General features: G+C 54.5%; 8 protein-coding genes across 8 annotated transcripts; 2 read left to right on the top strand and 6 right to left on the bottom strand.

Moving 5' to 3' along the window:
* Nucleotides 1-934: 934 nt before the first annotated feature.
* On the bottom strand, nucleotides 935-1,492 carry C8A04DRAFT_29926 (uncharacterized protein; the record flags this gene model as incomplete). The annotated part of the gene is made up of 2 exons (XM_062781186.1): nucleotides 935-1,377; nucleotides 1,438-1,492. The coding sequence occupies 2 exons, from the start codon at nucleotides 1,490-1,492 to the stop codon at nucleotides 935-937; spliced, it is 498 nt and encodes a 165-aa protein (XP_062635848.1).
* Nucleotides 1,493-2,553: 1,061 nt separating this feature from the next.
* C8A04DRAFT_38262 (acetylcholinesterase) lies at nucleotides 2,554-4,683 on the bottom strand (the record flags this gene model as incomplete). Its single annotated transcript, XM_062784185.1, has 9 exons — nucleotides 2,554-2,735; nucleotides 2,811-2,897; nucleotides 3,008-3,105; nucleotides 3,192-3,325; nucleotides 3,392-3,758; nucleotides 3,824-3,859; nucleotides 3,916-3,993; nucleotides 4,053-4,487; nucleotides 4,643-4,683. The coding sequence occupies 9 exons, from the start codon at nucleotides 4,681-4,683 to the stop codon at nucleotides 2,554-2,556; spliced, it is 1,458 nt and encodes a 485-aa protein (XP_062635847.1).
* A 2,701-nt stretch (nucleotides 4,684-7,384) lies between these two features.
* On the bottom strand, nucleotides 7,385-9,378 carry C8A04DRAFT_29924 (uncharacterized protein; the record flags this gene model as incomplete). Its single annotated transcript, XM_062781185.1, has 3 exons — nucleotides 7,385-8,643; nucleotides 8,701-8,906; nucleotides 8,969-9,378. 3 exons carry the CDS (start codon nucleotides 9,376-9,378, stop codon nucleotides 7,385-7,387), a joined length of 1,875 nt encoding a protein of 624 aa, XP_062635846.1.
* A 5,364-nt stretch (nucleotides 9,379-14,742) lies between these two features.
* C8A04DRAFT_38260 (alpha and gamma adaptin binding protein p34-domain-containing protein) lies at nucleotides 14,743-16,051 on the bottom strand (the record flags this gene model as incomplete). The annotated part of the gene is made up of 2 exons (XM_062784184.1): nucleotides 14,743-15,797; nucleotides 15,952-16,051. The coding sequence occupies 2 exons, from the start codon at nucleotides 16,049-16,051 to the stop codon at nucleotides 14,743-14,745; spliced, it is 1,155 nt and encodes a 384-aa protein (XP_062635845.1).
* Nucleotides 16,052-16,541: 490 nt separating this feature from the next.
* On the bottom strand, nucleotides 16,542-18,392 carry C8A04DRAFT_38259 (uncharacterized protein; the record flags this gene model as incomplete). Its single annotated transcript, XM_062784183.1, has 1 exon — nucleotides 16,542-18,392. One exon carries the CDS (start codon nucleotides 18,390-18,392, stop codon nucleotides 16,542-16,544), a length of 1,851 nt encoding a protein of 616 aa, XP_062635844.1.
* A 620-nt stretch (nucleotides 18,393-19,012) lies between these two features.
* C8A04DRAFT_13182 (uncharacterized protein) lies at nucleotides 19,013-20,415 on the top strand (the record flags this gene model as incomplete). The annotated part of the gene is made up of 4 exons (XM_062777612.1): nucleotides 19,013-19,349; nucleotides 19,483-19,551; nucleotides 19,628-20,240; nucleotides 20,367-20,415. 4 exons carry the CDS (start codon nucleotides 19,013-19,015, stop codon nucleotides 20,413-20,415), a joined length of 1,068 nt encoding a protein of 355 aa, XP_062635843.1.
* A 954-nt stretch (nucleotides 20,416-21,369) lies between these two features.
* Nucleotides 21,370-23,874, bottom strand: C8A04DRAFT_29920 (transcriptional regulator; the record flags this gene model as incomplete). Its single annotated transcript, XM_062781184.1, has 4 exons — nucleotides 21,370-22,635; nucleotides 22,692-23,159; nucleotides 23,224-23,481; nucleotides 23,539-23,874. The coding sequence occupies 4 exons, from the start codon at nucleotides 23,872-23,874 to the stop codon at nucleotides 21,370-21,372; spliced, it is 2,328 nt and encodes a 775-aa protein (XP_062635842.1).
* Nucleotides 23,875-25,289: 1,415 nt separating this feature from the next.
* On the top strand, nucleotides 25,290-27,842 carry C8A04DRAFT_38256 (uncharacterized protein; the record flags this gene model as incomplete). Its single annotated transcript, XM_062784182.1, has 4 exons — nucleotides 25,290-25,304; nucleotides 25,358-26,005; nucleotides 26,078-26,830; nucleotides 26,886-27,842. 4 exons carry the CDS (start codon nucleotides 25,290-25,292, stop codon nucleotides 27,840-27,842), a joined length of 2,373 nt encoding a protein of 790 aa, XP_062635841.1.
* Nucleotides 27,843-27,904: the final 62 nt, after the last annotated feature.

Raw genomic sequence — 27,904 nt, 5'->3', positions numbered from 1 at the left:
CAAAGTAAGTTATCCCGGGACTTGGTGTGCCGCTTTTTTTGGCCATAGCGAGCCACCCCCATTTTGCTCACAATCTTGATCCCTCCCCCATGTGCCCCTTTCCCCAGCTCACCCAATTGTTCCCTTCACCAACCACAGAGCCCCAAAAATCCACGCCACCGACTCGCATGGCCAAGCTGAGCCAAGCCGAGCCAAGTCCATCCCGCCCAAGGCATAAACTTAAAACCTAAAACCCAAGCGAGCCCCGGTCGAGTGGCACGACGCCGCAGTCTCAGAAAAAGATATGAAATGAAGAACTGCCGGCGGCACGTGTGACATGGGATGCGTATAGATTATGGACGGGATTATTAGCGTACATAGTAGTGTTGGACAAAATATGCTGTTGAAGTAGAGTCGTCGGTCCAGAACGGTTCTTTTTGTGGGTTTTTTATTGTGGTAATTATGCTCTCGACTACGAAGAAAGTTGGGAGCATTGGGTTGGAGTCTTTCATCAATGCTACAACATATGTACATCGACCTTGACGTTTCCAGGTAAATGCCGGGTTGTTCATGCTTGTCATTATGTCTGGGTGATTGGTGAGCATCACCCTAAACTCCGAAGCTTCAAGCAGCTCTGAAGCTTAGAAACCTGCCAGCGGATTTCTCTTAGTCGGCCATGATTAGGTCGCAATAGATGGGAAGAGTGTTCTTTTAGCTTCCCGCCGACTATCGGGCAACATGTGTAGCTGTTCGTAGTCAAACACTTATCTTAGGACATGCCTCTGGCCAAGTTGCGTTCTTTCGGTTTGCTTTTACAGAGTCTTATTGACATCACTTGCCACTTATTGTAGTGGAACCGGCTGTAGGAGTTCCAACCCGGAGAGATACGGTGTCGGCAAATACGGGACGAGCTTCTCGAGGAGAACTTCGCAGTCAAGATTAAGGATATCTACCCTCAAACATCTGCCTCCGCAGCGTCCATGCTCCTCAAGGCCTCGTTTGCGTGTCCAGCGACACCAGCGCTAACATCGGTAGCCACGTCGGAGAGCCGCTTCCTCCAAAATTGCCACCTCTCGACGCTCAGAGGCTCGGCATCACAGAGGGGGCCTGTCCTGAACGATCCAGCGTCGGATGGGTCGAGGTCCGGCGGGTTCGAGCTCATCTCTTTGAAAATAGGGCCTGCGCAATGGATCAGCCATTCGCTCGCCACCCACAGCTGGCATTCCGTGATGTCCTTGGAATCATCGAGTGGCCACTCCAGCGCCTTCCTGAGCTGCCAGACAGGAAGGTGGAGCCAGATAACGGTTTGGTTTGTCATAAATCGAGCGATAAACGAGTTCAGGTTCTTCCACTTGGCCAATTCCTCCTCACTCGAATCCTCGTCGTCTGCCGTCGGATCTGGCGAGATTGTTAGCAGGGGCCATGGCGCCGGGTACCTAGGTAAGGTCGGGTACCTACCTGTGTCCCATTTCTCTCTCACGCAGGGCGAGATATTGGGCAAGTTCTTCCACATCGTCACCTGCCAGCATACCAAAACAGGATCAAGCCGCATTAGCCGAACCGCCCGAGGGCCGTTAGGTCCAAGTTCTCGACAGGCTTCAGGCTGACAGCGGCATCCATGTTCAGTTCGAAGGTAAGAACTGATTTTTGGATGCTAGATTGTGGAAATAATTAGAGCAGCTGCGGGGTTGGGGTCGCAGTAATATAGTTTGCAGGAAACCAGCTGATACAAAGAGACAAAGAAAGACACAAAACATGTTGGTGCCTGAACAGAACGCCTGCACTGTGCAGGAACACAAACCTGCTCGCGGCTTGAATCTCGTGTTTAATCCATCTCGGCCCGGTCTCGGTCCGGTCTAGTTGTCCAGTGACTCCAGTCCCTAGGTGTGTAACCCACCATACGTCCGTGAGCTGGCATCCGCCTATCGCAATGGGTTATCATTTGACAAGGAGTCTACGATGGCATAGGCAACAAGCAGCGGGAAAAGACAGGCAGGCTATTAGTTCGCATATTGAGCCTCCGTGGGACAGCGGCGACGTTCCAGCGTCGGGATCTAGTGACCCTACGCATACCAACTCATCCTACGTAGGTGTTGTCCCATTTATATTCAGCGCTGGCTTCCTATGAACAGCTGTCATTTCTTAATGTGTACTAGCATAGCCTTAACGGACAGCCGTGGGACAGCAGCGACGCCACCTCTGTAACTCTCCAGGCCGCTAGCATCTCCATAATCTTCCCGGCGGTTGGTAAAAGGGCGATCGGCCTATGGCCCCCATATTCATTGAACTTCCATCCGGCAATGTGAATTAGTTCGACGTTACAAGCATCAAAGGTAAGATCAATAAAGATGCCATATTTCCGAAAGGCAGTACCGATATCAACTTGGAGAATTGAATTTTGATCTTGGGTCTTTTGTTCGTTACAATCTAATACCTCTAGGTACTTGCGATCAAAACAAGCACCCCCCTGAAAACCCCAACCTCCAAGGCACCACCCAGATATCATCCCCAGTCCCAATGCAGCAAGCTAGCCGCTCTCAAGAGGAGTCCATGCATATGACAAATCACAGTCACCTAACACCCCGAGTACTGATTCGCGACAGAAGCCAGCTCAGCATACGACGCTCCGCCGGGGACAGTCGCATTACCAAACACGACAACCTGGCCGTCGTCGGCCGTGGAATATTCGGGCCACGGCTGACCGAGGTGGTCGACTGGCGCGGCGGATGAGTTGGCTGCGAAGGAGACCCAGTAGGCTGTTATCGTTTCGGTGTTAGTTACTTGTTGGTTTACAAGTTTTCACGATGGGTGTGAGGAGGGGGGTTGCTCACCTTCCATTGCGTAGCTGGTCTGCCACTCGAACTCGGTCGAGTTACCGCGGAACTCGAAGTGTGTGCCGAACACGAGGGGGATCTCGGCTAAGGGGTTGGTTAGTTATTGATGTCCTCTAATTACCCTTCTTCTGACATCTTGCATTGATACGGGGCGGCGATGTCTCGAGAGGAGGAAAGGTGCAGGAAGTACGTACAGCTATGCATGCCGCCGAGCCAGTACCGAGGCGTGATGTTGGAGAAGTTGCCCGCAACGAGATACTGGTAGGTCCTCAAACCGTGGGAAGCGCGGGCACTATTAAAGAGTAAGCATAGGGGTTCACATCTCATCAAGCCGGCCAGCAGGGAAACAGAACGTAGCACGGGACAAGCTGAACTCACTTTGCCTCGGTCACAACACCACATCCCAACCCATTGCCCCCTGGAATACCCCCCCCTGCGGGCGGCGCGGTAGCATCAGGGTCAAACGGTAGGAAGGCCGCCCCTTCGTTGAAGTTGTAACCGGTGATCATGGGCTTCCGTCACAAGTTAGTCAGTCCAATCACATCAAGACGGGACCCCATAACCATGACAAGACTCACAATCTTAGCAATCAACCCCTTCTCCAACCGCTCCGTATTATTCGGAAAAGCAGTCACGCCATCAGCAATAGGCCGGAACGAGCCCTTGAACGCCTGAGTCTTGATGCCCTCGACATACTTCTGCAGTTCCAGCGCGTCGACCTTCTGCATGCACGCGAGCTCTTCGGTCGAGGTCAGGTTCGCACAGCCCACCACCTGTGCCAGGTCGTGGAAGGCAGAGTTGTTGGCCGAGTTGGTCGCGCCGACACTGCCCGACGAGGCGATGAGGCCGGTAACGATGGGGTCTTCGGGGTACGCGTAGCCGTACGAGGCGACGGCGTTGCCACCTGCTGACTGGCCGTAGAGGACGACGCGGTCGGGATCACCTCTGCGGGGGGATGTATTAGTATTCTGGCCCTGCCTGGCAGCGAATGAACTGTCTGAGAAACTCACCCAAAGCCCGCGATGTTGTCCCGCACCCACTCGTTGCTGTTTCGCAGCATTAGCTAAGTCACTCTCAGTAAGATTGGCGGCTGGATCCGTACACAAGTCTGATGTCGGTGAAACCGGCGTTCTGGTCTGCGGCCGGCGAACCTGGGAAGCCAAAGACGTTGAGGCGGTAGCTAGTAACAAATAATTTAGCAAAAAGGTCCCCTTTCTCAGGCAGCCGTCCGGAACATACTTGAACGTCACCACCAAATGCGTCTGCGTCCGCTGAATCCACTGATCCGGAACCTGATACGGCGCATGCCCACCCCCCTCCCTAAACCCACCACCACAAACCCACACAATAACAGGCAACTTTTCCTTCTTAGGCTTCTTCGGCGCCCACACATTGAGGTACAAGCAGTCCTCGCTCTGCTCATCAGCATTCTGGAATTCCTTGATGAGCCCCCAAAAGACGTCCGTCTTGTTCCCACTCTGCTGGATACAGATCGGTTTGTAGTCCTTCGCGTCCGTCTCGCCGAGGTCGGGCGCCTTCTCCGCGGGCAGGAAGCGTCGTTCGCCCACGGGGGCTACGCCGTACTGGATTCCGAGCCATTGGCCCACGTCGGGGGTGGTGTCGTTGACAAGGCCTGTGTAAGTTCCCGTGGTGGTTTTGACGGTTAGTCCATCGCTGGGTTTGCCGGGCTCACCGGGCTTTCCGGGTCCTCCGGGGTTTCCGGGGCCGCCAGGTTTACTGGGCTCGCCGTGAGAGAGTGCCCCGGGCAGAAAGAGCAGTGGCGCTGCCAAGTTCAGAATTTGAAGCCGCATGATGACAGAAGCACATACATGTAACCAGGTGTGACTAGGTAGACACCTATCCGAGCCATTGGGCGATGCCAATGTTGACTTCTTTATATAATTATTTCGGTAACGTTGGATCAATGGGGTACAACCGTAGATCGCTTCCCCCGCACAAAGTTGGAACTTCCCTTACCCGGTCGAATGAGGCTATATCCCCTTGTTTCTCCGCACGACCTCGTACTTTCTTACGCGCTCGAATGAGGGGAGGCTCTATTCCTTGTTTCCCCGCAGTTGCTTAACTGATGATCAGCCCCGGCCGGATCGAACGGTAGCAGCGGGCCGGGTCGTGCATCCGGGACGACATCAGCGGATGGGACGCCGGCTGTGCACACGGGAGTTCATTAACAGGGCTTCCCGTTGACATACGCAGAGCCGCTCCAATTGGGGTTTGTCGGGCCAGAAGGAGAAGCGGGAAACGGGATGGTACTGCATGCCAAGATCCAGCCGCGGTGGACCGTCCTCGAACAACGGGCAAGAAGTTAAGCCCCGAGCTGCGTTGGACGGTTGGATAAAGAAATCTGACGTACACCGGTCGAGAATGCCTGGAGGCTGGAGCTGAGACGGGTCGTGGAGCAATAGGAAAGGGACAAGACATGCGCTTGACGCAAGCAGGTTGGTAAACAGACGAGTAGCAGGGTTGTCAAGGCGAAAACTCAAATTAGGCTAAACGAGGTTGTATAGATCTGTATCCTACCGAGAGGATTCCCGAGTAAACATGCCTAGTGGTGCAGCGATCTGCGTGCCAAGTGTTTAAACGAGAGCTTCACCGCAAACCGTAGATTACTAGGCAGAGCTACAGAGAAGCTTAACCCGGAAAGTCGAACTCGCAATATGCTTAGCATCCTGTATCTTCCGGTCGAGACCGAAGAAGAGCAAATCTCCCACTGTTCTCCATCAGGTTCCTTTCTACCTAGTCAAGAAGGAAAACAGTTGCATCGAATGTAAAATCACAACACATAGACCTCAGATAACAAAAAACAACGCTAACCGTACCATGACCAAAACTTGAGAAACCATATCGATCAGCACACTCCATCACCTGCCATCTATCACGCCTCAATTAATTAATAATGTACCTCCGTCATTCCTGTAGAAAAAGCGCTTGCACACCCAACCACCTCCCATTCCAGCCCACCGCCGAGCCAACCCCCAAAAAGTAAAGCCAAGGACGTGTCACCTGTGGCTACCTACCTATCGAGCCATGGTAAGCGCGCGGCACATCTCATACAACCCACGACACTTGACGCCAAGTAATACTCGAACAAATTCTCCACCACCATAGTTCCTGATGACCCTCCTCTGCCGGCCACTGATACCACGGCGTGCTGGGGTTAACCGATTTAGATCTGGCCCACCTAATCACACAGGAGTAGCGAGATCGTTCCAGAAGAGAGAAGTGAGTTGGGATCACCTCAGTGAGGAGGAAGGGGCTCACTCCTCCAACTAGTTGGACTACATGGCATGTATTCAACTGTTAGATAATTAGAAAAAAAATAGACAGACTAAAAGGGATAAATATGATCCAAAGGAAAGCTAAACAACAGGAAGACACGCAGATAGATAGGTGAAGGTGTATATGAACACGGTTTAAAACAATTATTTAAAACTCCTCGTATATAACAACGACGGCCCGAAGCTAAGTTCTCGTGTTACAACTAGGTCATCACGATCACGCTCGAGACACCGAAGGATTGATGGGTCTATCCCAAGTGATACTTTCAAACCCTCAGGACTGGTTAGCAAGGCTGAAGACATCTCATACAGCAACCCACTTCTTACACCGTTACAGCACTCGCTTAGTTGGGTGCAAAACAACAGACATACACATCTCCCCATACACCTCACCTCACGCTCACGCCCGCACATCAAGACTGATTATTCAGCGTTCAATATTCTTGCTCATTGCTCCCTGAAACGACTTCAAGCCAGATATCAAACTCCAGATTTCCACCAAACCAACCTATCCCTAATAGTTTGCGCAGTGCAAATGATGCTCCTAAATTCCATCTCCAAAATACAACAGATAATTAGAAACGCATTACCAAAAAAAGTAAAGAGAAAGCCTCCTGGGCCTCTTTCTTTCGGCATCCCTCGCGTCTCTGAACCTCCTCATTCCAGAGATTCCCGCCTTCCAACCCTAACCCGGTCTGGATTTTGGTTGCTACCAAACCACAAATGACTAGGGAATAGGTATTAAACAACATATTTTTCCCCGGAAGCATTGTGTAGGTCAATGCTCAGGGGACAGCAGTGGGCAAAAGAAAGAGTTCGCCTGCCAAACAAAAAAAGCAACGAGGCGAAGCAAAATGCCAAAACTCGAGATTTGTCGAAGAGAATCCGGCCGTGGCCTACCCAGATGAGAGCGGGCATGGTGGGATATCGTGGTGATAGTTCGTAGGCGATAAGTACGACAGGATAAGAAGTCCAAAAACAAAAGATCAAAGACGAGGATTTGGAGTGGGGTCGGCCGTGTCCGCAGATCCATTTGCCTGGGAAAAGGGAGACAGAAATGGAACGAGAAAGGGAAACGACAGCAGCCAAACAAGCGCCCTGGTATATACAGCGATCCGCAAAACGCCCCGAATACTGCAGAAAAATGAAATCCCCCTTTCGACGGGTATAGTGCATGTGGTAAGATTAACCATGCGAAGTGTCGAAAGGATGCGAGATGAGACTGCTTGAAACCAAGACGAAGAGCCAACGAAAGCAGCTGGACTTTCTTGGAGGCTACTGCGCCTGGACGCTCTCAGGAGAGAGAGAGGCCTGTTCCGTATCAAAACGCTTGAGATCCATGAACTGGTTGAGCTCCACGTCGGCTTGGTTCGGCTCGACAAAGGGAGAGTGAGGGTGAAGCGGGAGTGTCATGGACGGCTTGCCAGCCGGGTACATTTCGTTCAGGTTTGCAGGCTCGTCTGCGATCGCGGATCCCTCGCAAATGGCCGGCATCGACATGGGCGGCGACTCCCCAGCGATTGCCGGGTCAGAATGGTTGAATGACAGCGGCGAGATCGAGGGTGGCACGCCAAGGTTGGCGGGGTTGACCAAAGGCGAAAAGGTGCTGCTGTAGGGCGTGAACGTTGGGGCTGGGATCCCACCATTGTCAGGTCCTTGGGTTGCAAAGAAATTCGGGCTCGAATACTCCGAGGGCGACGGCGCTGTCGTGGCGGAAAGGGGGTACGCCCGCATGTCCACAGAACCAAATCCGGCCCGCGTATCAATACGTAGGTTTGGTCCAACAGGGCCGAGCATATTGGGCTGCTGGGGAATGGGGCTGAAGATGTTGGGGTTGTGCGTCGGTGCTGGTTGGTGCTCTGGCTGGGTGATGTGGAAGCTTGGGGGATGCTGAAGAAACTGCATCGTCTGGAAGTCGATCGGGCCGGGGACACTGCGACTACGCTGCCTCTTGTGGCCTGGCCCACGCATCATCATGGTCTGTTGGGCTTGAATGCCCCACTGTGATTCTTGGAACATACCCACGTGAGGCTGCGCGAAGTTCGGTTGCGACGACGGGCGAGCGGGTGAAACCGGGGCCGACATAGACAGCGGGTGAAGCTGGTCAAAGAGAGGGGCAGTAGCATCGTGGCGGCGCATGAAGGTATCCAGGCTAATCAGTTTAGCAAGTTGGCCACTCAGAACCTTGGGGTTGCCACCCAGGTGGTGGGTCAGGACCCGCGACGCTTGATGGTCTTCGGTAAAGTCGTGGACTTGAATGAAGGTCGCGGTCGTCGACGAGTCCATGTAGAACATCGGCGGCTGGAGGAGCTCAATCGTGATGCCGGCGTGTTGGTCACCTTGCTCTTGATTGAGGTAGATTGTCTTGATGTGGGAGAACGGGTACTCGATCTTGTATCCAGCCTGGTCATTGTTGATGTAGTAGGTCATCGTGCACTTGTCCGGGGAATAGAAGATGATCAAGTCCATGGCGTTCTGTCCGACCCGCATCCACCTACCGATGGTGAGCGAGCGACAGTTAAGATGGTGGATCACTGTAGCCAGTTAGCGCATATTGTTGATAGCTGGATGCTCCTCGCTGCGGCACTTACAAACTTTCCCAGGCCCTGACTGCTCACCACCCATCAGCCCCTGTTGCCCATAAGGCATCATGCCAGGGCGCCCAAAAAATCCCGGGATGCTTTTGCCCGATTCCATGGCCTGCATTGCAAGATACTGGCGCATCGACTCGGGGATCGAGTCCATATCCTCTCCGCTCTCGAGGCTTTTCTTAGCCAACATCTTGATCTTAGCGCGTCTACGACCAGGTTAGCAACAGGTTTTGCCTCCTCACACGATATTGCAATGCATGGGACTCACCTGTTCTGGAACCAAATCTGCACGGACCGCTCCGTCATGTTGATCTCTTCCGCTATCCTGTCGCGCACGTTGGCTGTGGGCGTCGGGTTCTTGTTGAATTCGAGCTCGAGTGTCGTCAACTGGTCCTGTGTAGCGCGTTGCCGCTTCTGGTTCTTCTGCTGCTGCGTGAGAGTGCTCTTGCGAGCCGGCCGCCTTGACCCCGAGGCCTGCCCCTTTGATCCATTGGCAGGGGATTTCATCATCTTATTCGGTGAGGTGGAGGAGGTGGGCGTGGGCAACGGCGACTTGCTGGGCGACGGCGATACAGAGAGAGACGCGGTCGATGGGGCGAATCCTTCCTCTTGCTTCACATCCTCTACAAACTCCTCCTTCACCTCTTGAAGCTCGTGCTTAACCACATCGGTGGCCATTTCGGGCTCCGTGTAATTGTTCGTTCTGGCGTGGGTCGTCTTGATGATCGGGGCTCGTTTGGCGTCAAGAATAGTCCGGACCGTAAACGCCGGCTTCGGAAGGGTGCCGCGTTGCTTTGTGTCTTAATGGGTGGATGCCACCGATCAAAACTCGTCTCGACTACGCCGGTGGGTATATTGCGGGTATGGACGGGAAAGGGAAATATAAAATCAAAGTATGGGAAATCGTCTGGTTCAAAGGAGTGTCGTCCTGGGCGGATAATCGCACAGGAGGTTCGGCTTGTGCCGTGGAAAAGGGGGTTTACAGTCGGTGCTGTGTCAAGGATTGAAGGAATGATGCTCGAGGCAAAAACAAGAATAAACAACGTCAAACAGAAGCCGGAAGGAATGAACGGTTTCTGATTAACGGACTCAATTGAGTATTTCCAAGGGAGTGACTGTGGTGAGAAAAGCGAAGGTAGAAAGTGGGGAGGGGGGAAGGGAAAAAGATCGGTCGGTCGAAGAGGACCCAACGTGAGGCGATCGAGGATGGGCAAAAAAGAGAGTCGAAAGGGGAAAAACTGGAACGGGGACATGGGGGGTTGAAGAGGGAAAAGCAAAACGAGCGAAGAGCATCAGATCCGTGTGGGCGCTCCCACACTGGGCGGGCCGGTGGGCCCCGTGAAGCGCTTTTTTGGCAGGAGAGCCAGGAGAAATCCAACGGGCGAAGCAGCGAATCGCAGGAAGCGCGCTGCAGCCGCACAGTGTCATCCACGGTGCCCAAAGGGGGCCGCCTTGAGTTTTTGGGGTGTGTTGACCAATCACAGCAGCTCTGTGCTGCAGCTTACTTGGTACCTGCAGCGCTGACCGCAGGGGCATGCGAGCTTGATGTTGTTGTTCCTGGCAGCCTTACGGAAAACATTTGGCGGGCACGCGGGATCACAGAACGCGGCGGTTGTCTCGTCTTTTCGTAGACCAACACTTCCCCCCACCGGCTTGTGGCCGTTGAGACGCTGCGAAAAGAGAGAAGCGAGAACACCGAGGACCCGGGGTGGCACCGGCCAGGGACGCTGACTTGGGCAAGAGTTTCCCGGAAACCCGGCCTGTGTCACTCGGGACCTGACTAGGGTTGAACAACGCCGCTGCCGAAAGTCTGGTGAAGCGCTTGATTCAAACGTGTGGAACTCACGGCGCAACCTCGAGAGCGTCTCCCAGGCTTAGAACGGGGGATCACCCGTGTCCTTCCGAAGGGCGGCCATACTGTATGAATGGCGAGTTGGGATGTGGTGTCCCGCGTGTGGATAGGTATGGAGTTGTCCCTCCGCCCGTGCGCTGCGGGAATTCCCACCCGTTCCTCCCAACTCGCCGTCCGATCTGCGACGACGGGACTTGGCCATGGTGGCGGAAAACAGAGTTTGGCCAAATCCAAGCGCGAGCATTTACACGTACTGTGTAGTTAGGTGGTTATTTTGAGACGGAAGTTTACTCGGCCCGCAGTCGTATTTTTCTCTCGACCTACACGTGCCGTCACCAACCGAAAACTTCGCCAAACATTCTGTACCTTGTCCGAGATGTTTGATTCTGTTGTCGGGGAAGTGCGACTTGCACAGCCCCCCGAAGATGTGCAGTTTGGATGCCGGATCTTGGAGGTCGGGTTGTGCAGTTTCCCACACTTTTCCCACACTCGCTGCGACTTCAATGTGGGCCAAAACCCGCTTCCCCTTGCCCACTGGTGCCACAAATTGGCGGGGCCAAGACACCAAACGCATTCCCCTGGCTTCTTGCTTGTCTCCAGCATCGAGGACACGGGAAGAAAACGCCATCTCCTGCATATACTGTATTGCGTAGGTAAGTTGACCATGAATACGCAGGATCATAGAACGAGGTTACAGGGTCGCCCCGGTATTAATCAATGATGTTGTGATGTTCTTGTAGTTTCCCGGCTTTCATTTGCATCCCAGTTTTTCCACCTCCAAGAGCTTCTGCGGCAGCAGTCCCACCAAGTTTCACCCACACTTCCAAACGGACGTCTCTCCGCCATGTGGTGTCCTGCTGATCGGTGCGAACCTGCAGGGGACACTGGGGGCGAGCACTGACCGAATGTATCCAGACAGTGCCAATCAACCCAACGACAACAGCCTACCTAGCCCGAATTGGCCGCAGCCGCGTAAAAAAACGGGTTGCGCCCAAGGCTCACTGTGCTTCGTGTGCGAAGGTTTGTTCTGCCCCTCGCCGGCGCGCCGCACAACCGCTTGCCCGACCGGCCTCCGCAACCCTTTCCCCCGGAGCCGACGAGGGTGTTCGGTCGGGGACCACTGAAGCCGGCGACTCGCCTTTACAGCGCATCCCCACCTCTGCAGCACGACGCGTATGTCTTTTCCAGCGGCAAGACGCATGCATTTGCCATTTTATGGCGAACACGACTTCGGTGCGACTCTGTGACGTGCGTGACCTAATGTAGTGAGTCTACTTCGTCTGTTGGCTGTCGGAGTCGTCGGGGAGGCTTGCGGCCGTGGCGCTGAAGGGGGGAGCTGCAGATGCACCGGCCATTCCAGGCTTTGGGCAACACAGGCCGAAAAAAGTGTCCAAGGCGGCCATCAACCAGCTGTTCCGCCGTCGTGCAGGTTGGGTTGGTCCTTTGCAGAACAACTTTCAAACATCCCCGTCGCGGGCGGCAGGTTGGGGGCCTCGCTTCCATTGTCCATCGCCCTCAAGTTCCCTTTTCACATAACGGACAACCTAACGAAGAAACAAGAGGAAGTGGCAAATAATAAACAACCCCTCAAAAATGACAAAATCCGATGACGGCGCCTGATCACCAACCGCTTCGGTGCTGGTGATCCAAAAACCACCCATCCGGTTCGGTTGAAACTGATTGTAGATCCCGAGTGTCCCCTTTGGGTTGCCCCTTCCTCAGGTCCACTGTGTCGGCAGCACTGTTCCACAACCCCACCATCTTCAACTCAAGGACCCACTTACCCCTGAAGGAGCCTGCGGGTCCGGACCTGGCCATGCAGGAACGACCTGGGATTAGCCGCGACAATTGGTCCATCACTTCCGGACCAGGATTCAGTTTGGACAGTGCCTGGCCCCCAGTTTCCCCTTTTTCTTGGGCAGCCCTGGCAGCAGCACACATGTTTTTTCCCCTTCTTCTTTCCTTCTCAGGGAGTCAGCCTGTGCTTGCCTCGTGAACACTCACGCGCCCCACTCAACAAGCAACCATCACACCGACCGGCCGCCGCATTCTTGGTCGGATCAAGTGAAAAATTCGGTGGTTTGGCTCGTCACGCTTTCCCAGAATTTTAGTTGGAACATAGTAGGGGTACGGAGGACTCGTGAGTCAGTACCCCCAACTGAAAAGGGCTAACTCGTCGGGAATGCGGTCTTGAAGGCAGGGTTCCATCCATCGGTGCTCGCCTGAAAGCCACTGAATCGTGAGAGGCCGTGGTCGGGCAAGTTCATGCAACGGATCGCGAGCCGCTCGGAATTCGGACCGGCATGATTGGCTACGGGTCTGCAAGACTGCAGGTACCAAGTATTCATGCAGAGTCGCAGGCCACGGCGCGGTCTGTCGCAACTGGCGCGGGGTACGAAGTAGAGAATCAACATCCAGACGCGATGGGTGACGGCACTGACGGGCGCGACTGCTTCGACATAGGACATACATGAGGTGGTCACCAGAACCAATCCTTCACCTCAAGGCCGGAAGAGGCGCCGAGGTGGCGTTTTTATCAGCCCTGAGAGGCAGAATGCTGACCCTTGTCGAACAACCGCGAGAATGGCGTTTCTGCAACCGCCCAGTTCGTTAACCCGAAGCCATAAATAACTTTCAGCGTCAGCAACATTCCGGCCAGCAACTCAAACTTCGATTCCCACCGGCCGTGGCTCCAAATGTCCAAAATAGCGCACCCGAACTACATAGTACACTAAACGTTTCCCTTTGCATTCAGAGCAGGGAGTTTTAACTAGCAAATGCTTTCGTCGAATCCTCGTTAGCATCCCTGGTCCATCTGAAGCGCATCGCCGAGACGGGTTGAACTCCGACTCGCGCAGCCACGTCATCTCATGCGGTCTTTCTCACCTGGAAGAAGTCCAAGCCGAGACGTTACAACGAGCCGGTCCCAAAAATCCGAAATAGGCATCCCTGCGACAGACATCCTCACGTCTTCTCCCACGCGACAACCCCTCCTCGGGAGATCTTGACATTCGAGATGAACCATCGGCTGTTCCTCTCCCAACTAACTCTTCGGTCGACCATCCCCTGTTCTTCTATCGGTCTTCTGTAACAACCATCCCCACCTCGAAAGTTATGCCTCCCGACTTCCTACCGTAACAAGCATTGTGTAACCGGGCAAGGTTCCGTCTGATCTTGCCCGACCAGCAAAACAAACCATCCAAGCCCTCTCGATCCCATCTCTCCATTGGACATTGACTGCGCCTGATCGCCGATATGCCGTCCGTCCCGGCAAATCGTCAATCCCCCTTCATCCATTCCACGCCGCTCGTCCCTGAATACACTAGTAAACTGGCTTAACGAGCACTGACACCAAAACCTCCAGTTGAAGATCACCTCTTCAGAAACCCACAACTGTTCATGCGCGGAGCCTAGCTAGTTTTGGGGGAGGGGGGGCTTGTATTTTAAGAAACCGTTTTTCCCTCTCCTCCTTTTGCCCAGTCCGAAGCGTTCGGCTAAATCCCAAGAGTCCGAACGAGGCTGCGGCACAGCAATCCTTCGTCTCGTCGCAACTGCTGTGTGGGTATGTGGGTGTGTGTGAGCGTGTTGGACACGTGCGGCACATGCACTACACAGTAAACAGAAAACCTGTCAGGGATTCCCGTCTTTTCTTCGGGGAGGGGTGGGAGAAGGGGGAGTTGCGGACAAGTGCTGAGGGTGACCCTGGTTGCTGTGGTTTGTGTGATGTTTGAGAGTGCCAAAATCGGAAATCGGTCCGTGGTGTTTGTTCAAGTCTGTGTTTGGTGGGTTACTGTCCAAGGGGAATGCAGGGGGTAGGTAATATATAACTATGCTTTTCTAAAGATTTAATTATAAAGGCGGTGGAAGTCAGAGCTACAGAGAGTGCCCGTTGTTACGAAATTAAGTGCCTCTTCTGAACAAAAATAAATCCTCTATATTGATCTTCTGCTTACAACTTAAGCTGAAAGCGTTACTGTCTCCTTGAACTCCATGCCGCGTGATGGCTGCGAGACACTCGTCTTGAGCTCACCCCAGCTATGACGAACATCCATGACTCAAAATTGTGAGATTTTCTGACAACGTTGGGCCACTGGTATAAAACAAGGCTTTTCTCGTTGATAAGCCAATACAACACCTCCAGAATCCACCGTCATGGAGGTCCGCCTGAGGCAGTACCATGACGCGTATTCTCACAACTCCTTCATGACTTCCCCCACTGCCCGGGCAGCCATCCTCCTCCGCTGGTCCTCCGGCAAGCCGGCACTCGCGTCCCTCACAGCCTGCAGTTTCATCATCATCTGCTCTAACTTCTGGACCTCCTTTTCACCTACTTCCTCCTCGTCATCATCCTCACCATCCCCACCGCCAGACCAGATCGCTTTTTTCAGCCCGGCAAAATCCCCCCGATCAAAGCCGAAATCCAGTTTCTCCGGGTCAAACTCATCATCATCCTCCACCTCCCCATCACCCAACTCTCTCTTCCCCTCCTCACCCTCTTCATCACCCTCCTTAAACTCATCCATCCCCCCACCAGCCCAATCATTGGCCTCCAACGCCTCCAACACCCTCGCAACCCCGACCCTCTCCCCAAACTCATTCCTCTTCTTCCCCTCTTCTTCCGCAGCCCCTTTCCCCTTCCCACTCGCCACACCCGCCTTGGGCAAATGAACAAACTCCAACCCCGACTCAGCACACAAATCCTCCCACTCATCCAACTCTTCTCCAGTCCCATCTTCCCCAGCTTCCCCTCCACCAGCAATTGCCCCAACACCAACCACCAACCCAACCCCAACCCACTCCCATCCTCCCAAGCCTTCCCTTACAACCTTGCCCACATGCCTCACCAACTCCCGCGCTGCTTCCCTTCCATCATCCCCATCGTCACCACCACCACCCTCACCACCCACCGTATCCCGCCCAGCAGAAAGACCAGTAAGAGCAGAAGGAGAAGAAGGCAACGCAAAAACAACAACAACCCCCCCCAACACACCCAACACCTCGCGCGCCTCAGGCGAGAGGAAAGAAGCGGACCATTCGGCTGGTGTGGCGATCAGATCGAGCCAGATGGGTATGGAAGCGGTGTAGTAGGGCGTTGTGAGGGGGAGGGTGTGGGTTGTTCCTGCTAGGGTGGGTTGAGGGGGTGGGGGGTCTTTGGGGGTGGTTGTGGTTGTGGTGGTGCTGGGCGTGTTGTTGGTGTCGTCGTCGGGAGAGGGGGTTGAAGGCGTGGGGTGGGTGCCGGTTATATCTGTTTGTGGTTAGTAGTTTAGCTGATACGGGGGGTGTGGAATTTAGGGGGTAAAGAGAGTTGATGAGGGCGGTATGCTGGGGATTTGGTGCGATGATCATGAATCGATGCTCACAAAGCATCGTGAGGTGAGAGGTGGGGTCGCGTATGGTACCTTTGATGACATTGCTCAGGTGCTGCGCACTGTTGGTGAGGGACACCGCTAGAATACGGCGCGGGTTTGGTATCTCAGTTTTCGATTTCAGTGGCGCCATCGTGAAACTATCGGTGATATGGTGGTTTTGTGGGTGAAATCGTGATTTTATGATGGAGGTTCGTGGTCCGAGCCTCGAGGTGGGATGTGGGATGTGGGATGAGTAATACACCGGAATACACGTAATTTATGAAGGGTCACTTCAACGCTGGTACCGTACGATAATGACATGGTGGGGTCGCCACAACAAAACGGCATCGTTCACAAGACGACACCATCAACACAGCTGTGACGTTGCTTTAAAGACCCCTTGTGTCTAAAATGAACATCAATGTCGGGAGCAACCCATGAGAAGTGGAAATACTAATGAGAGGCGGTTTGAGTCGCTTTCCGAAATACATAATTCGCATATGGAGCGATGGGTTTTAAACCTTGAAGTTTAAACGAAATAAGAACTAATCAAAATTGTTTGGAAACTCGCTAACACAGTACAGATCAAGCACAGAACTTGTGCATACAAGGTAAATCCCCCCCGAAGATCCCTCAGACCCTCACTCATCAACATCCCCTCCATCCTTCACAACCTCTTCCCACGAGAGAAACTTGCCGGCAGGTGTAAACGCCCCCAGTACATCCTCCTCCATACTCATAAAAATCGGAATGCCGCCCTCCAACCGGTGAGCAGAAAAGCGCGCGTAGTAGCCCTGCCGAGCCCCGCCATCTCCCAACGGCCTCAGCCCCTCCCAGCCCATATGCTTCATCTCCTGCGGTGGGATACTGATAACTTCAGTCAGCCACGGGCCCTTGAACACGAGCAGCCGCGGTTTGCCGAGCTCAGGAAACGCAGCACTGAAGAAGAGGGCCAGGGGTAGGTCGGTGTGTTGGAGGGTTTTGTGCACGGCGGCGCAGGCACGGGTGAGGGCGTCGAGGTCGATTATGGCCAGCCGCTGGGAGGCCTTTTCTTCCTTCTCCTTCCCCAAGTCCTCCAAATCCTGGTAGGCGACCAGCGGGCCTGGGTCTGCCTCGATGAGGGAAGCAGACTGGAAGGTGGGGTCGCTGCTGAGCTGGGAGACGTGCCAGATTTTGTAGGTGTCTTTCAGCTGGCCGCCGGCGCGCGAGTGCCGGAGGATATGGGGGATCTTGAGGTTCTTTGGGGAGGCGGACTCGGTAACCGTTGCCCCCCCTGTCTTTAGGGTCTTTAAAGCGTGGAAGATGCATGTCGCGACGTCCAATGCGACCTTGCCGACGAAACACTGCACCACGACGGCCAAATCGGTGGACTGTTTCGTCCTGTCGTCTTCGGTGAGGGACTGGCGGATGAAGGACCGCACATGCTTGAAGACTTCCTCGAGCGGGGGTTGGGACCCGGCGTGGAGCGTGGAACACTGCGCCCAGGCCTGTGTGTATATGGACTCGACGATACCGATGAGGCGGTTCTCGGTGCCGGGCGTCAAGCGAGGATCCTGGTGCTCCTGGCGGTTGCCAGTATGAATGTCAAACTGGCTCAGGACTCTCATGATGGCTCGTTCGGCCCACCAAAAGAATTCGTCGTTCTCCATCGAGCAGAGGCTGTCGAACCTTTTCTGGATGTCTTTCTGGAAGTCAGCGGCCGCTTGGGCTCCCACTTTACTGGGGGGCCGCCTCGACTGCTTGTGTTTGTCGAGGAACCTGGCCAGGTTGCCCTCCCGGGCTTCGACGTCGCTTAGCAATGCGATAAATGAGTCTGCATATTCGACCGGCTTTTCCGCCGGCTTTCCCGCCGTGGTGTTGTTGTTGTTGTAATAGCGCAGCATCACCTGCTTGCGCCGCATGCCCTCTTCCTGGTTGCGGACGGCACGGCCGAGAACCGCCCTGAAGGGATATTGCAGCCTTTTGAGGGAGACCAGATGGCACAGGACCGTGAGATCGTTCGCTGAGTCGATTCTCAGCCAACGGATATCGCGGGAAATTTCTGGGTCTGCCGGTTGCAGTACTCTGTCCAGGAAGCTCTTCAGCTGCGGACGGGAGTGCAGCGAGTGCTCGCCTACTTGGGTGCCAGGACCGCGTCGCCGTTTGTCCTCTCCGTCGGAATCCTCACCATTGCCGTCATTGCCGTCATTACCGCCGCCGGGATTCTGATCGCCGCCCCGCTGAGGTTGGTTCTGGCCATTTGTGTTGCTCTTCTGGGACTGAGACTGGGTGCTGGGATCCGGCCGCGGAGCAGCGTTTCTCGTTCGGTTGGATTTCCCTCCGTGGCCAGCATAGTCGAGAATCCTTAGCTCGTTGCTAGTATCAGGAAGGCGAATGAAGTGTGCATAATCATGGTGCATGTGCCCCGGCCTCTGGATGGAGAGCTGGTTGAGTCTGTTGGCTAAATCCGCCAGCTCATCTGACACCAAGACGCGAGCGGGGTTAATGTCCATGTTCAAACTCGAAGCTGTTGGTCACTTTGGCGTTGTGGTGCGGATTACGAAGGGAGACAAGGGAGGGGAGAGGACGAGTAGGTAATCGAGGATGGCGAATGCAAGCCTTACGGTAATACGGTTTACTTCCCAATCATGAATATATCGAGCCTTCGCACCGATGGATCTGAAGGGGGGGCGCCACCGGCGCTTAAAACGGTAAAGCTGAAACATTTCAGTCAGGATGTGAGTATCGAACGAGGGAGCGAGGTAATAATCCAATGGCGTCGAGCACCCTCGCCAGGCTTGCCGCAGCGCTTAGCCTTTAGTGTCCTACAGTTACATCGTAGGTAGGGTGCAAGTACAATACTATCCCTAGTGGGTTGTTAGTTTAGGACTTTGGGTGGACCCGGTAGGGCGGGGGTAACGGCGTGTTTCTCAATGTTTCATTGGCTAGATAACATCTAAGTGAGGTTTTGAGCTAACAACAAACAGGGATCGTCTTGTAAACGGTTGCTTCGCCTCACTAGGCTTTGATACCCAAGGTACCGTACATGTACCTGCAGAACCCTCTGTTTCATCTTGTTCAATTACCTACGTTCTCGATCTCAGTGTTGACGTTACGCTCTACACCGGCAACGATGGATAGCCCGGTCAACTTTTCTACACTGGTTGCGACGGATGGCGAGCCAGATTGGTTAGACGTAGCCGCTGGTGCATCTGCAGCCTCAGCAGGGAATCAAGGGAATCAAGACCCAGGCTCTACTCACTCTAGCAATGCTGTCCCCTCGCTGCTCCCGCCGACTACGACTGCAGCAGCAGCGCCGGCTGCAACAAAGTCAACAACACTCAATCCGGCACCGACGGCACCAACGGCAGCTGATTTGAATGATTTGATTCAAGAAAAGCCTTGGAAGTATGTGGGCTATCAGGCTTACTCCAACCTACTCGCTTCCGAGCCCGACTTTTTCGTCGCTCGTCGGTTCCGGAGTCTCAACGTACGGGTAGCCCTGCGCATGCAAGATGAAATCTCGAGCCTGGAAGAGAAGCTCGCCCAGATCGAAGAGGAGAGCCGCCAGCCGGGCAAGGAGCTAGATAATGGTACATTTAGGAAAGATGCCATCTCGGAGAGAGTTGAGCTCCTGGACAAGATCTCGACGTCCCTGTATCGATACAGTAAGTGCAGCCAGCAGCCCCCGCTCAGCGTTGAATTAAGTGAAGGTAGGGTCACTCACCCTAGCCCTTTGCGCGCCCAGACAAATTCATCCTCCAACAAACCGCACTCTTAAGATATCCCGCTGCGCCTTCCTGGGATATCACGAGCCTCAAGAACTGGCATCTGAGCCATGACAACGAGGCGATCCACCAGAATGAAAAGACCTACCTGGACTACCCAGACGACCTCATCCCCCTCGGCCCGCGAGACAAGACGCCGCTACGTCGGGGCATGGACAGGTTTCTGTTCTTGCGCACGCTCCCCTTCTGGCGTGACGACCGGAGCAAGACGCTGTCGTCATCGCCCGGCGGTGGCGGTGGTGGCCGGCGCAGGACGCGTAGGATCACGGGGGACGTGGAAGCTCAAGCCGGCACTGGCACTGGCAGTCTTAGCAAAGCAGCCGACCAGCTGCCAGACAACGCCTTACACCCAACCATGACTTTCTACAGCGACAAGGTCATGGACCATTTCGTGTCCGCCGTAACCATTTTCATCGGCGTTTTGATGCTGGTGGTGCCCATTTGGATTCTCCAGGCCTTGGGAAACGCCTCGTACAAGTTGGGCGTCATCACGGCTTTTGTCCTCACCTGTTTACTCTTGACGAGTGTGGCTATGACGTCGCGTCCTCTGGACGCGCTGGGGGTGACGGCTGCGTGAGTCCCCTTCTTTTTCTTCTTCCTCGAGTTTCTCCTCTGCTGGCTGCACTGCATTCTTGCCATCGCCAGTCGGTAATAGCTGATAAGTGTTAATAACTAACTGTGTCTTCAACACCGCCCTAGGTACGCCGCGGTTCTGATGGTGTTCCTGCAAGTAGGATCTAATAAATAGATAGCCGCACTACCTAACTGTGGAATATGCATATTTCACAGTTGTAGACAGTAGACTGTGGTTGGAGATTGTGGTTGGAGACCGTGATACCGACTGGGAATCCTCGGGGGGTTGAAAATCGGATGTAGTTTGATTCCGCTGCTGGACAAGGCATGGACTTGGGTCTTCAGTTTCCAGATTGTGGGGATTAGATCCTCCAGACGTGATAATCGCGCAAGAAAGTATTTAGCAAGCGGGGGCGGGGGCGGGTGCACATTGCAAATGATCAAGATCAACCTCATTTGTTCCCGAGTGTGTTGTAAGACGAGAGGGGTTGGTTTCAGCAGGCGTGATGGAAAGAGGCTCTACCCATTACCCCGTTTACGACCCCATCAGACTGTCTTACTTCATGAGGCGTTTTAAGGTCTGTGTTGAGTCAAGGCGGGAGAGCTAGACAATCGGAATTGTTCAACATTCAAGACGCGGCCAGTCATACTTGACTCGCAGTTTTATTTCCCCCTGCCACCACGCAAAGCGCAAGATGAGTGAAGATTGAATACCTATATCGGTACTTTAGCTTGATTATGGGGTGGTAACCAAAACAAACCCCAAGTGAACAGACAAATCCGTCTAGATGTCCCCCGGCCCTCCTCTCATGATATTCGGAAATAAAACCCGTGACCCCGGTCGGCCATCCCGTTCCTAACCTGTATGAAATGTTAATGATACACGATGCCACGCAACCTCGTCATCGGCGGCTCTTTGAAGTAATTTCAAGCTTTAACCAATATGCAACGCAAACCAACGGTTTCCCAGCGCAGAATAAATGCCCACTCCAGCCTTGATCCTTCATAAGTCCAGAATAACCCAAAGCGCCGCTCTTTTCTGCTTATTCCACTTCCAATGCCAGATATTCATGCATATGCTCAACTATCCTCCTCGAGTTCCTGTTTCTGTACTCGCCTTCCCAAAGTTTCACCACTCCGGAAACATCCCCTGAGCCCCAAAGAGCGACGCCAGCGGTACAGACGGCCCTTGCCCGCCCTGCGCCGAGAGTATATCCCACTCCGTTGTCCCCGGCGTACCAGCAACACCACCACCACCAAGGGGGTACTCCAAGAATTGCGCGAGCGAGTCACCCGGATGTAGAGGTAGGGGTAGAGAACCTTCGCTATTAAACCCGAGCGAATAGGTGTTGGGCGCCATTAGCTCTTCCGGCTCTGGCTTGGTCACATCGCTGGCATCAGCGATGCAGGCGCGCAGTTTCTCGACGTAGAATGGAATTTCGGGGGATTGACCAGTGTTTTCGAGGATCAGCCGCTGGCGAGTCTCCCAGGCACGGATGATATAAATAGCGATTGCCATGAAGTTCTTGTTAGTTAGGTCGAAGAGTTCGGGATGAAACGTGTAGACCACCGCGACCTGAGCCCACGCGCGCTCGACTAGTGTGCCGCTGGATCGAGTGCACAGCTGACCGGCGACGTACATGAACATGTCAACCTGGAAGTGGAGGAGCGAAAACCAGGCGAATCCCTTGCCCATTGTGGAGGTGTAGTTGACGGCGTTGTGTTCGAGTTGGCTGATGGCGATTTTGAACATGTTGTCTTCGTTCGATTTGACTTCGCCACCCCATTCTTCTTGGTTCTTCAGGGGTATCATCAGTTCTTCGAGCTTCGCGACAAGATGTGTCTTCATGTTGAGGGCGATTTGGTGGGTTGGGCCCGCATTAGGGTCGCAGTACTTGTCGAAGACTTCGATCATTTCTTCACGAAGACGGGCGATCCCTTGGCGGTATTTCTCCTGCTGTTCTTCCGTGATCGTCGAATTGGCGCCAGGCGTGGAGTCGTCTTCAGGGATCAGTACCATAACCTCAAAACCGGGTGTGTCGGTCATGAACTTGGCGAGCTTGTATGTGATTAAACAGAAAATCATCTCGGTCGGCCCTTCGCGGTCTCGGACCGGCGTTTTCATGGAAGGGTATATGTCTTCGTCGTTGATGTTGGATGGCGACTTGGTGGTCCAGTTCGTGGTCAACAAGCCGTGGCTGAGGCCAGAAAACATGGCGTATTTTATATCGACCATGATAATCTGCCACCACAGGCGTCTGCGCATCTCGCACTCAAAAGGCGAGACCCCAAGAGCCTCGCCGTCTCGGTGGAGGCCCATTTTCTGGGCGATGCGGACCGCGATGGCATTCAAGACCCATACGGCATGTTGGTCATATCGGCCTTGGAGGGATATCTGTATCCGCCGTCAGCAGCTGGTCACCGATGTATTAAGCGGGGAATCGTGCGCACAAGGTAAATAACAAGAGCTCGTAAGGTGGTCATATCCTGGACCCGGAGAAAGCCTATGCGGAGCAGGATTAACCGCACACCCGTAGAAAACCTTTGAAGTGCTTCCTCTCTCGCTACTCCCAAGCCTTCTTTGCATTCATCTGGTGTCATCGACACAACGGCCATCAAATAAATGGAGAATAGAAGCGCCTCCACGTTTTTCGCGAGGTTGTGGGCCCGGCCCGCGGTTACCTCATCGATAAAGGGCTGTACAGATGGGACATGGATGATCTTGGTTAACGGGTTTACCCTATCGAGGTAAATCTGCCATAAGGCGGCTGCGTGAGCGGGAGCTGGCCGTAGGTCGGCCACATTCGTCGTAGGAACGTCTCCACCGAGCAACATGTCCGAATTATCGTCGGGGGTCATGCTCCCCGGGCTGGTCTCGGAATAGGAGTCATCAGCGACCATCTGCCTCATGGTTCGGAGCTGTGGGGGGGTTAGCACATCAGAAGTATGCATAATGGCGGATGAGAATTCGGAAGTGACGAACTTGGTCGTAGATAACCCCTAATACCGGGCTGTCGATGAAGCGGACGTTCCCATCTTCGTTGAACAACTTCCCCGTGGGTAACCAATGTTGTTCCTCGCCTGAGGGGGGTTGGCCAACTCGCTGTTTATCGGCCTCCTTCTCCGCAATTGACATTCTGATCATCTCCTCGCAGCGCGCAAGTCTCTCCTGAAGGTCTTGGTTGGGCCGGCGCCTCTTGCGGGCCGGCGCTGGGGTGCTGGGGACACATTTTGTGCCGGACTTCAGGCCGAGTTAGCAACATCTGGTACGGAATTTTATCCCATATTGAGGACGTACCTTGGTGCAGTTGGAGCATGGGAATCTCCTGTCGCACTTGATCTTGCGATTCTGGCACAGGACGCACGCGAGGATGCGTACTGGTTTGCGTAAATGGTCCGGCGCGGGGCCATGGCCGGACAGAGAATGTGAACTCTGTTCGAAGGCCTGGGTCGGACTAAAGGCGGAACTAGGACCGGAACCCAGGTGGCTGCTGGAGTCGGACGAGAATCCGGGGGCCGGAGAGAATGTGGAACCCGGAGCTTGACTTAAACCCGAGGAGGGTTGGCTAAGTTCTGGAGCGTCATGAAGCTCTGAGCTAGAAGTCTGGGGCGATGTGTCCCGAGACACCATCATGTTGTGATCACGAGTATCGGGGTGTGGCCGGGCAGATACCGACAGTGAGTGGCGCGCTGGGACAGGCGAGGCGCAGGGCGAGCGGCTGACGTCTCGGCCGAGGGAGCGGGGGGGATTTGGTGAGTGGGGGGATCTCGAGTTTTCCAGAGCGGGAGTGGGATGGGCGTGTCTGTTCCCCGTCTTCTCGTGCACATAAGGCCATGCAGGAAAGGTTCCGAGGAATCCGGCAAGGGGTCAGGCCCGTTGAGGCGGTTGGTCGTCTGGTTCAGCCTTAAAATTTATTTGGTTGCAGCGGCTGTTAGGAGGGGGCGAGAGCGAAACCGAGACTCCCAGACTTCGACGGATAATTTTTGATGGGGTATCAAAAATATTTAACTGGACGGGTCTTGCGAAAACCGCGCTACTGTTTATCAGATGGGCGCTCCGTACTTCTTAAAGATCCACTCTCAATCGAGCAAAATTACAACGAGTGAAATTCGCAGAAACAGTTCGAAGAAAGGCTGATGGATGTGTCGTGGGCTGGGCGGTGACACCATGAGAGGACTTCTCAGCAACATGCCCCTGTGCCAACAGTGTGCCGAGCGGACGTCTACGTAATGCTCTGACTGGTGCCTTCTTTCTCGGGGCATCGGGCACACTTGGCTGCCGACCGAATCGTACGACCCGGGAGTTGATTGGCCGAAAAGGCTCCGGGGTTGCCCACTGGGACCCAATTCTTAAGACAGTAAGACGACACGGTGACAATGTCACAATGTCCTGTCGATTTTCTCGCACTCTCAATCAATCAGTTCGAGATCCGACAAGATGATCTGGAAGCTTAAAGTGCGGATGAGGTCCCCCCCGGATATTGTGCTCGCCTGGTTGCCGAGGGACCACCTCACTGGCGACCAGAGGACGACGATTGGCAGAACGGGGCACCTACTCGTGATTTACTATGTAAGATATGGTACGAAGTAACGTGGGGTTTCGGAGATATTTCAAGATCTGGATGCCAAGGGTTAGGTTGCGAGGCTGCCTCATACTAGCTCTCAAATGCTTTGGAGAACACAATTCTGGCGACTGTCGGGATTGATAAGTCCCGGCCGTCCAAAATGATCCCACAAGATGCCGCACGCGGGGCGGTTTGACTGGGATCCATGGTTGTCCGGGCCGTACCGTACGGATATTTTACCTCCGTACTCCGTACCTCCTTTAATTACAAACATGACACAAAACGACACCAATATTACCGGGCACGTGCTCTTTGGCCCAAAAGCGGTCAGGGACAGTTGACCCCACCAAAATTTACTGCCGCCATTCGCCGCGGCTGCATTTGCAATTCTGTGCTCCGATCCCGCAGGGGTTCCAGTGTGACTCTCTTGTGACTTTGGACCGGGTTCGAGTTGAAGGACGTTACAATTGGGCCCAAAAACACGATGATTACGCCTGTGGTATGTAGCTTCATAACTTGGGGCCGTAGTATCCTAGTTGTTAACCATAACAGAGACGAAGCCTCGCGATAGCTGCCCGCAGGGGTTGTCGCGTGGCCCTGCTTACCCCAAGAATTCCGAGAACTGCCCCTCCAGGGGTACGCATCGCATCATACAGCACGACCCCTCGCCTATACCAAGATGGCTTTTCCACACAACGGGAAAGCGTCGGGGCCGCAGCGCCGTTCCTCTCTTCACTAAACACCGTTGTCGAGAACCCACAAACCCGGACAGAGAAGATCGTTCAGCGGTACTCTGTCGGGCTTCCGTCTGGGAAGAAGGTGAAGGCGGGCGACTATGTAACATTGCGACCTCACCATGTCATGTCGCATGACAACAGCTGGCCGATAGCCATGAAGTTCATGTCGATTGGGGCGACCAAGATCCATGACAACCGCCAGGTCGTCATGACGCTCGACCACGACGTACAGAATAAGAGCGAGTCAAACCTCAAGAAGTACCGTCAAATCGAGGAGTTTGCGCGGCAACAGGGCGTGGATTTTTACCCAGCGGGGCGGGGCATTGGTCACCAGATTATGGTTGAGGAGGGATATGCCTGGCCGGGAACCGTCACGGTTGCTTCTGATTCCCATGCCAACATGTATAATGGTATTGGCTGCCTCGGCACGCCAATTGTGCGCACCGATGCGGCAGCAGTTTGGGTATGTCGAAGCTCCCTTCCTCGCCTTTCACGGAGATCGCTTTGGGATCGGTACGGCTAACGTGCCGAACAGAGCACTGGGAAGACATGGTGGCAAATCCCCCCAATTGCCAAAGTGACCTTCACGGGTATCCTCCCCCCAGGAGTCACTGGCAAGGACGTGATTGTTGCGCTTTGCGGCCTGTTCAACAACGACGACGTCCTGAACCACGCTATTGAGTTCACCGGCTCGGAACAGACCATGCACAGTATCCCCATCGACGACCGTCTAGCCATCGCCAACATGACGACCGAATGGGGCGCCCTCAGCGGTCTCTTCCCGATCGACGAGATGCTGCTGTCCTGGCTCCGAGCCAAGGCCACGGCTTCGGCGGTGCTCAACCCTGACCTCGGCGCGAAGGGGAGGTTCACACACGCAAAGATCGATGAACTTATCAGCAATCCGATTACGGCGGATCCCGGTGCGACCTACGCCAAGTCCCTGTACCTCAACCTGTCTACGCTTGCGCCCTTCGTTGCCGGACCCAACTCCGTCAAGATCGCTACACCCCTGAACAAGCTCGAGGCGCAAGACATCAAGATTAACAAGGCCTACCTTGTCTCGTGCACCAACTCGCGCGCGTCGGACATCGCTGCTGCTGCCAAGGTCTTCAAAGATGCCGCGAAGGACGGTGTGATCCCGAAGGCGGCTGACGGTGTCAAGTTCTACATTGCAGCTGCTTCGATCTTGGAACAACAGGCGGCTGAGGAGGCCGGAGACTGGCAGGTCCTGCTCCAGGCGGGGGCTGTGCCTTTACCGTCAGGTTGTGGCCCTTGTATCGGTTTGGCACGTACTTGAGCCCTACTTAGAACGTATCGGGCCCTTTACTAATGAATTATAGGGCACCGGTCTTCTCGAGCCAGGCGAGGTCGGCATCAGCGCCAGCAACCGCAACTTCAAGGGCCGCATGGGATCCACCGAGGCGAAGGCGTACCTCGCCAGCCCTGAGGTCGTCGCGGCCAGCGCGCTGCAGGGTAAGATTGCCGGGCCGGGCTGGTACCAGAAACCGGAAGGCGTCGAGAAGGTAATCATTGGCGAAGGTAACGGTGATCACGTCCAGGACAAGGCGATCAGCATCGAGGAAGCCCTCGACAAAATCATCGCCCAGGCCGAAGGCATGATTGCTACGGCTGAGAAGGATCTCGGTGGTGCGAGTCCCGAGAACACCGAGGGTACTACTGCTGCTGCGGAAGAAGACGCCCTCACCGAGATCCTGCCAGGCTTCCCGGAGAAGGTCGAAGGCGAGATCGTCTTCTGCGACGCCGACAACATCAACACCGACGGCATCTACCCAGGCAAGTATACCTACCAAGACAACGTTTCGGTCGAGAAGATGGCCGAGGTGTGCATGGAGAACTACGACAAGTCTTTCGGCTCCGTCGCCCGCGCCGGCGACATCCTCGTGGCCGGCTTCAACTTTGGCTGCGGCAGCTCCCGCGAACAGGCCGCCACGGCCATCCTCGCCAAGAAGATCCCGCTTGTGGTCGCCGGCAGCTTTGGCAACATCTTCAGCCGCAACAGTATCAACAACGCTTTGATGGGCGTTGAGGTGCCACGGCTGGTTAAGAGGCTGCGGGAGACGTTTGGTGGGGCTGCTGGTGGCGAAGAAGGCAAGGCGCTAACGAGGAGGACAGGGTGGAAGTTTGTGTGGGATGTGAAGCGCAGCAAGGTGGTTGTGACGGAGGGCGAGGGCGGCGAGACGTGGAGTCAGAAGGTGGGCGAGTTGCCGCCAAACGTGCAGGAGATAATCGCCAAGGGGGGGCTGGAGAATTGGGTGAAGAGTCAACTTCAGGCATAGATGGTATGAAATGTTACATATTGGTCGTGTTTGTTTTGGGGGGTGTTGATACCATGTTCAGG

Source organism: Dichotomopilus funicola (genome assembly GCF_033296635.1).
Source record: "Dichotomopilus funicola strain CBS 141.50 unplaced genomic scaffold C8A04scaffold_44, whole genome shotgun sequence".
In the NCBI taxonomy this organism is placed as follows: domain Eukaryota; kingdom Fungi; phylum Ascomycota; class Sordariomycetes; order Sordariales; family Chaetomiaceae; genus Dichotomopilus; species Dichotomopilus funicola.
The sequence above is the reverse complement of the archived record's forward strand: the minus strand, read 5'-3'. Positions and strand labels throughout refer to the sequence as shown.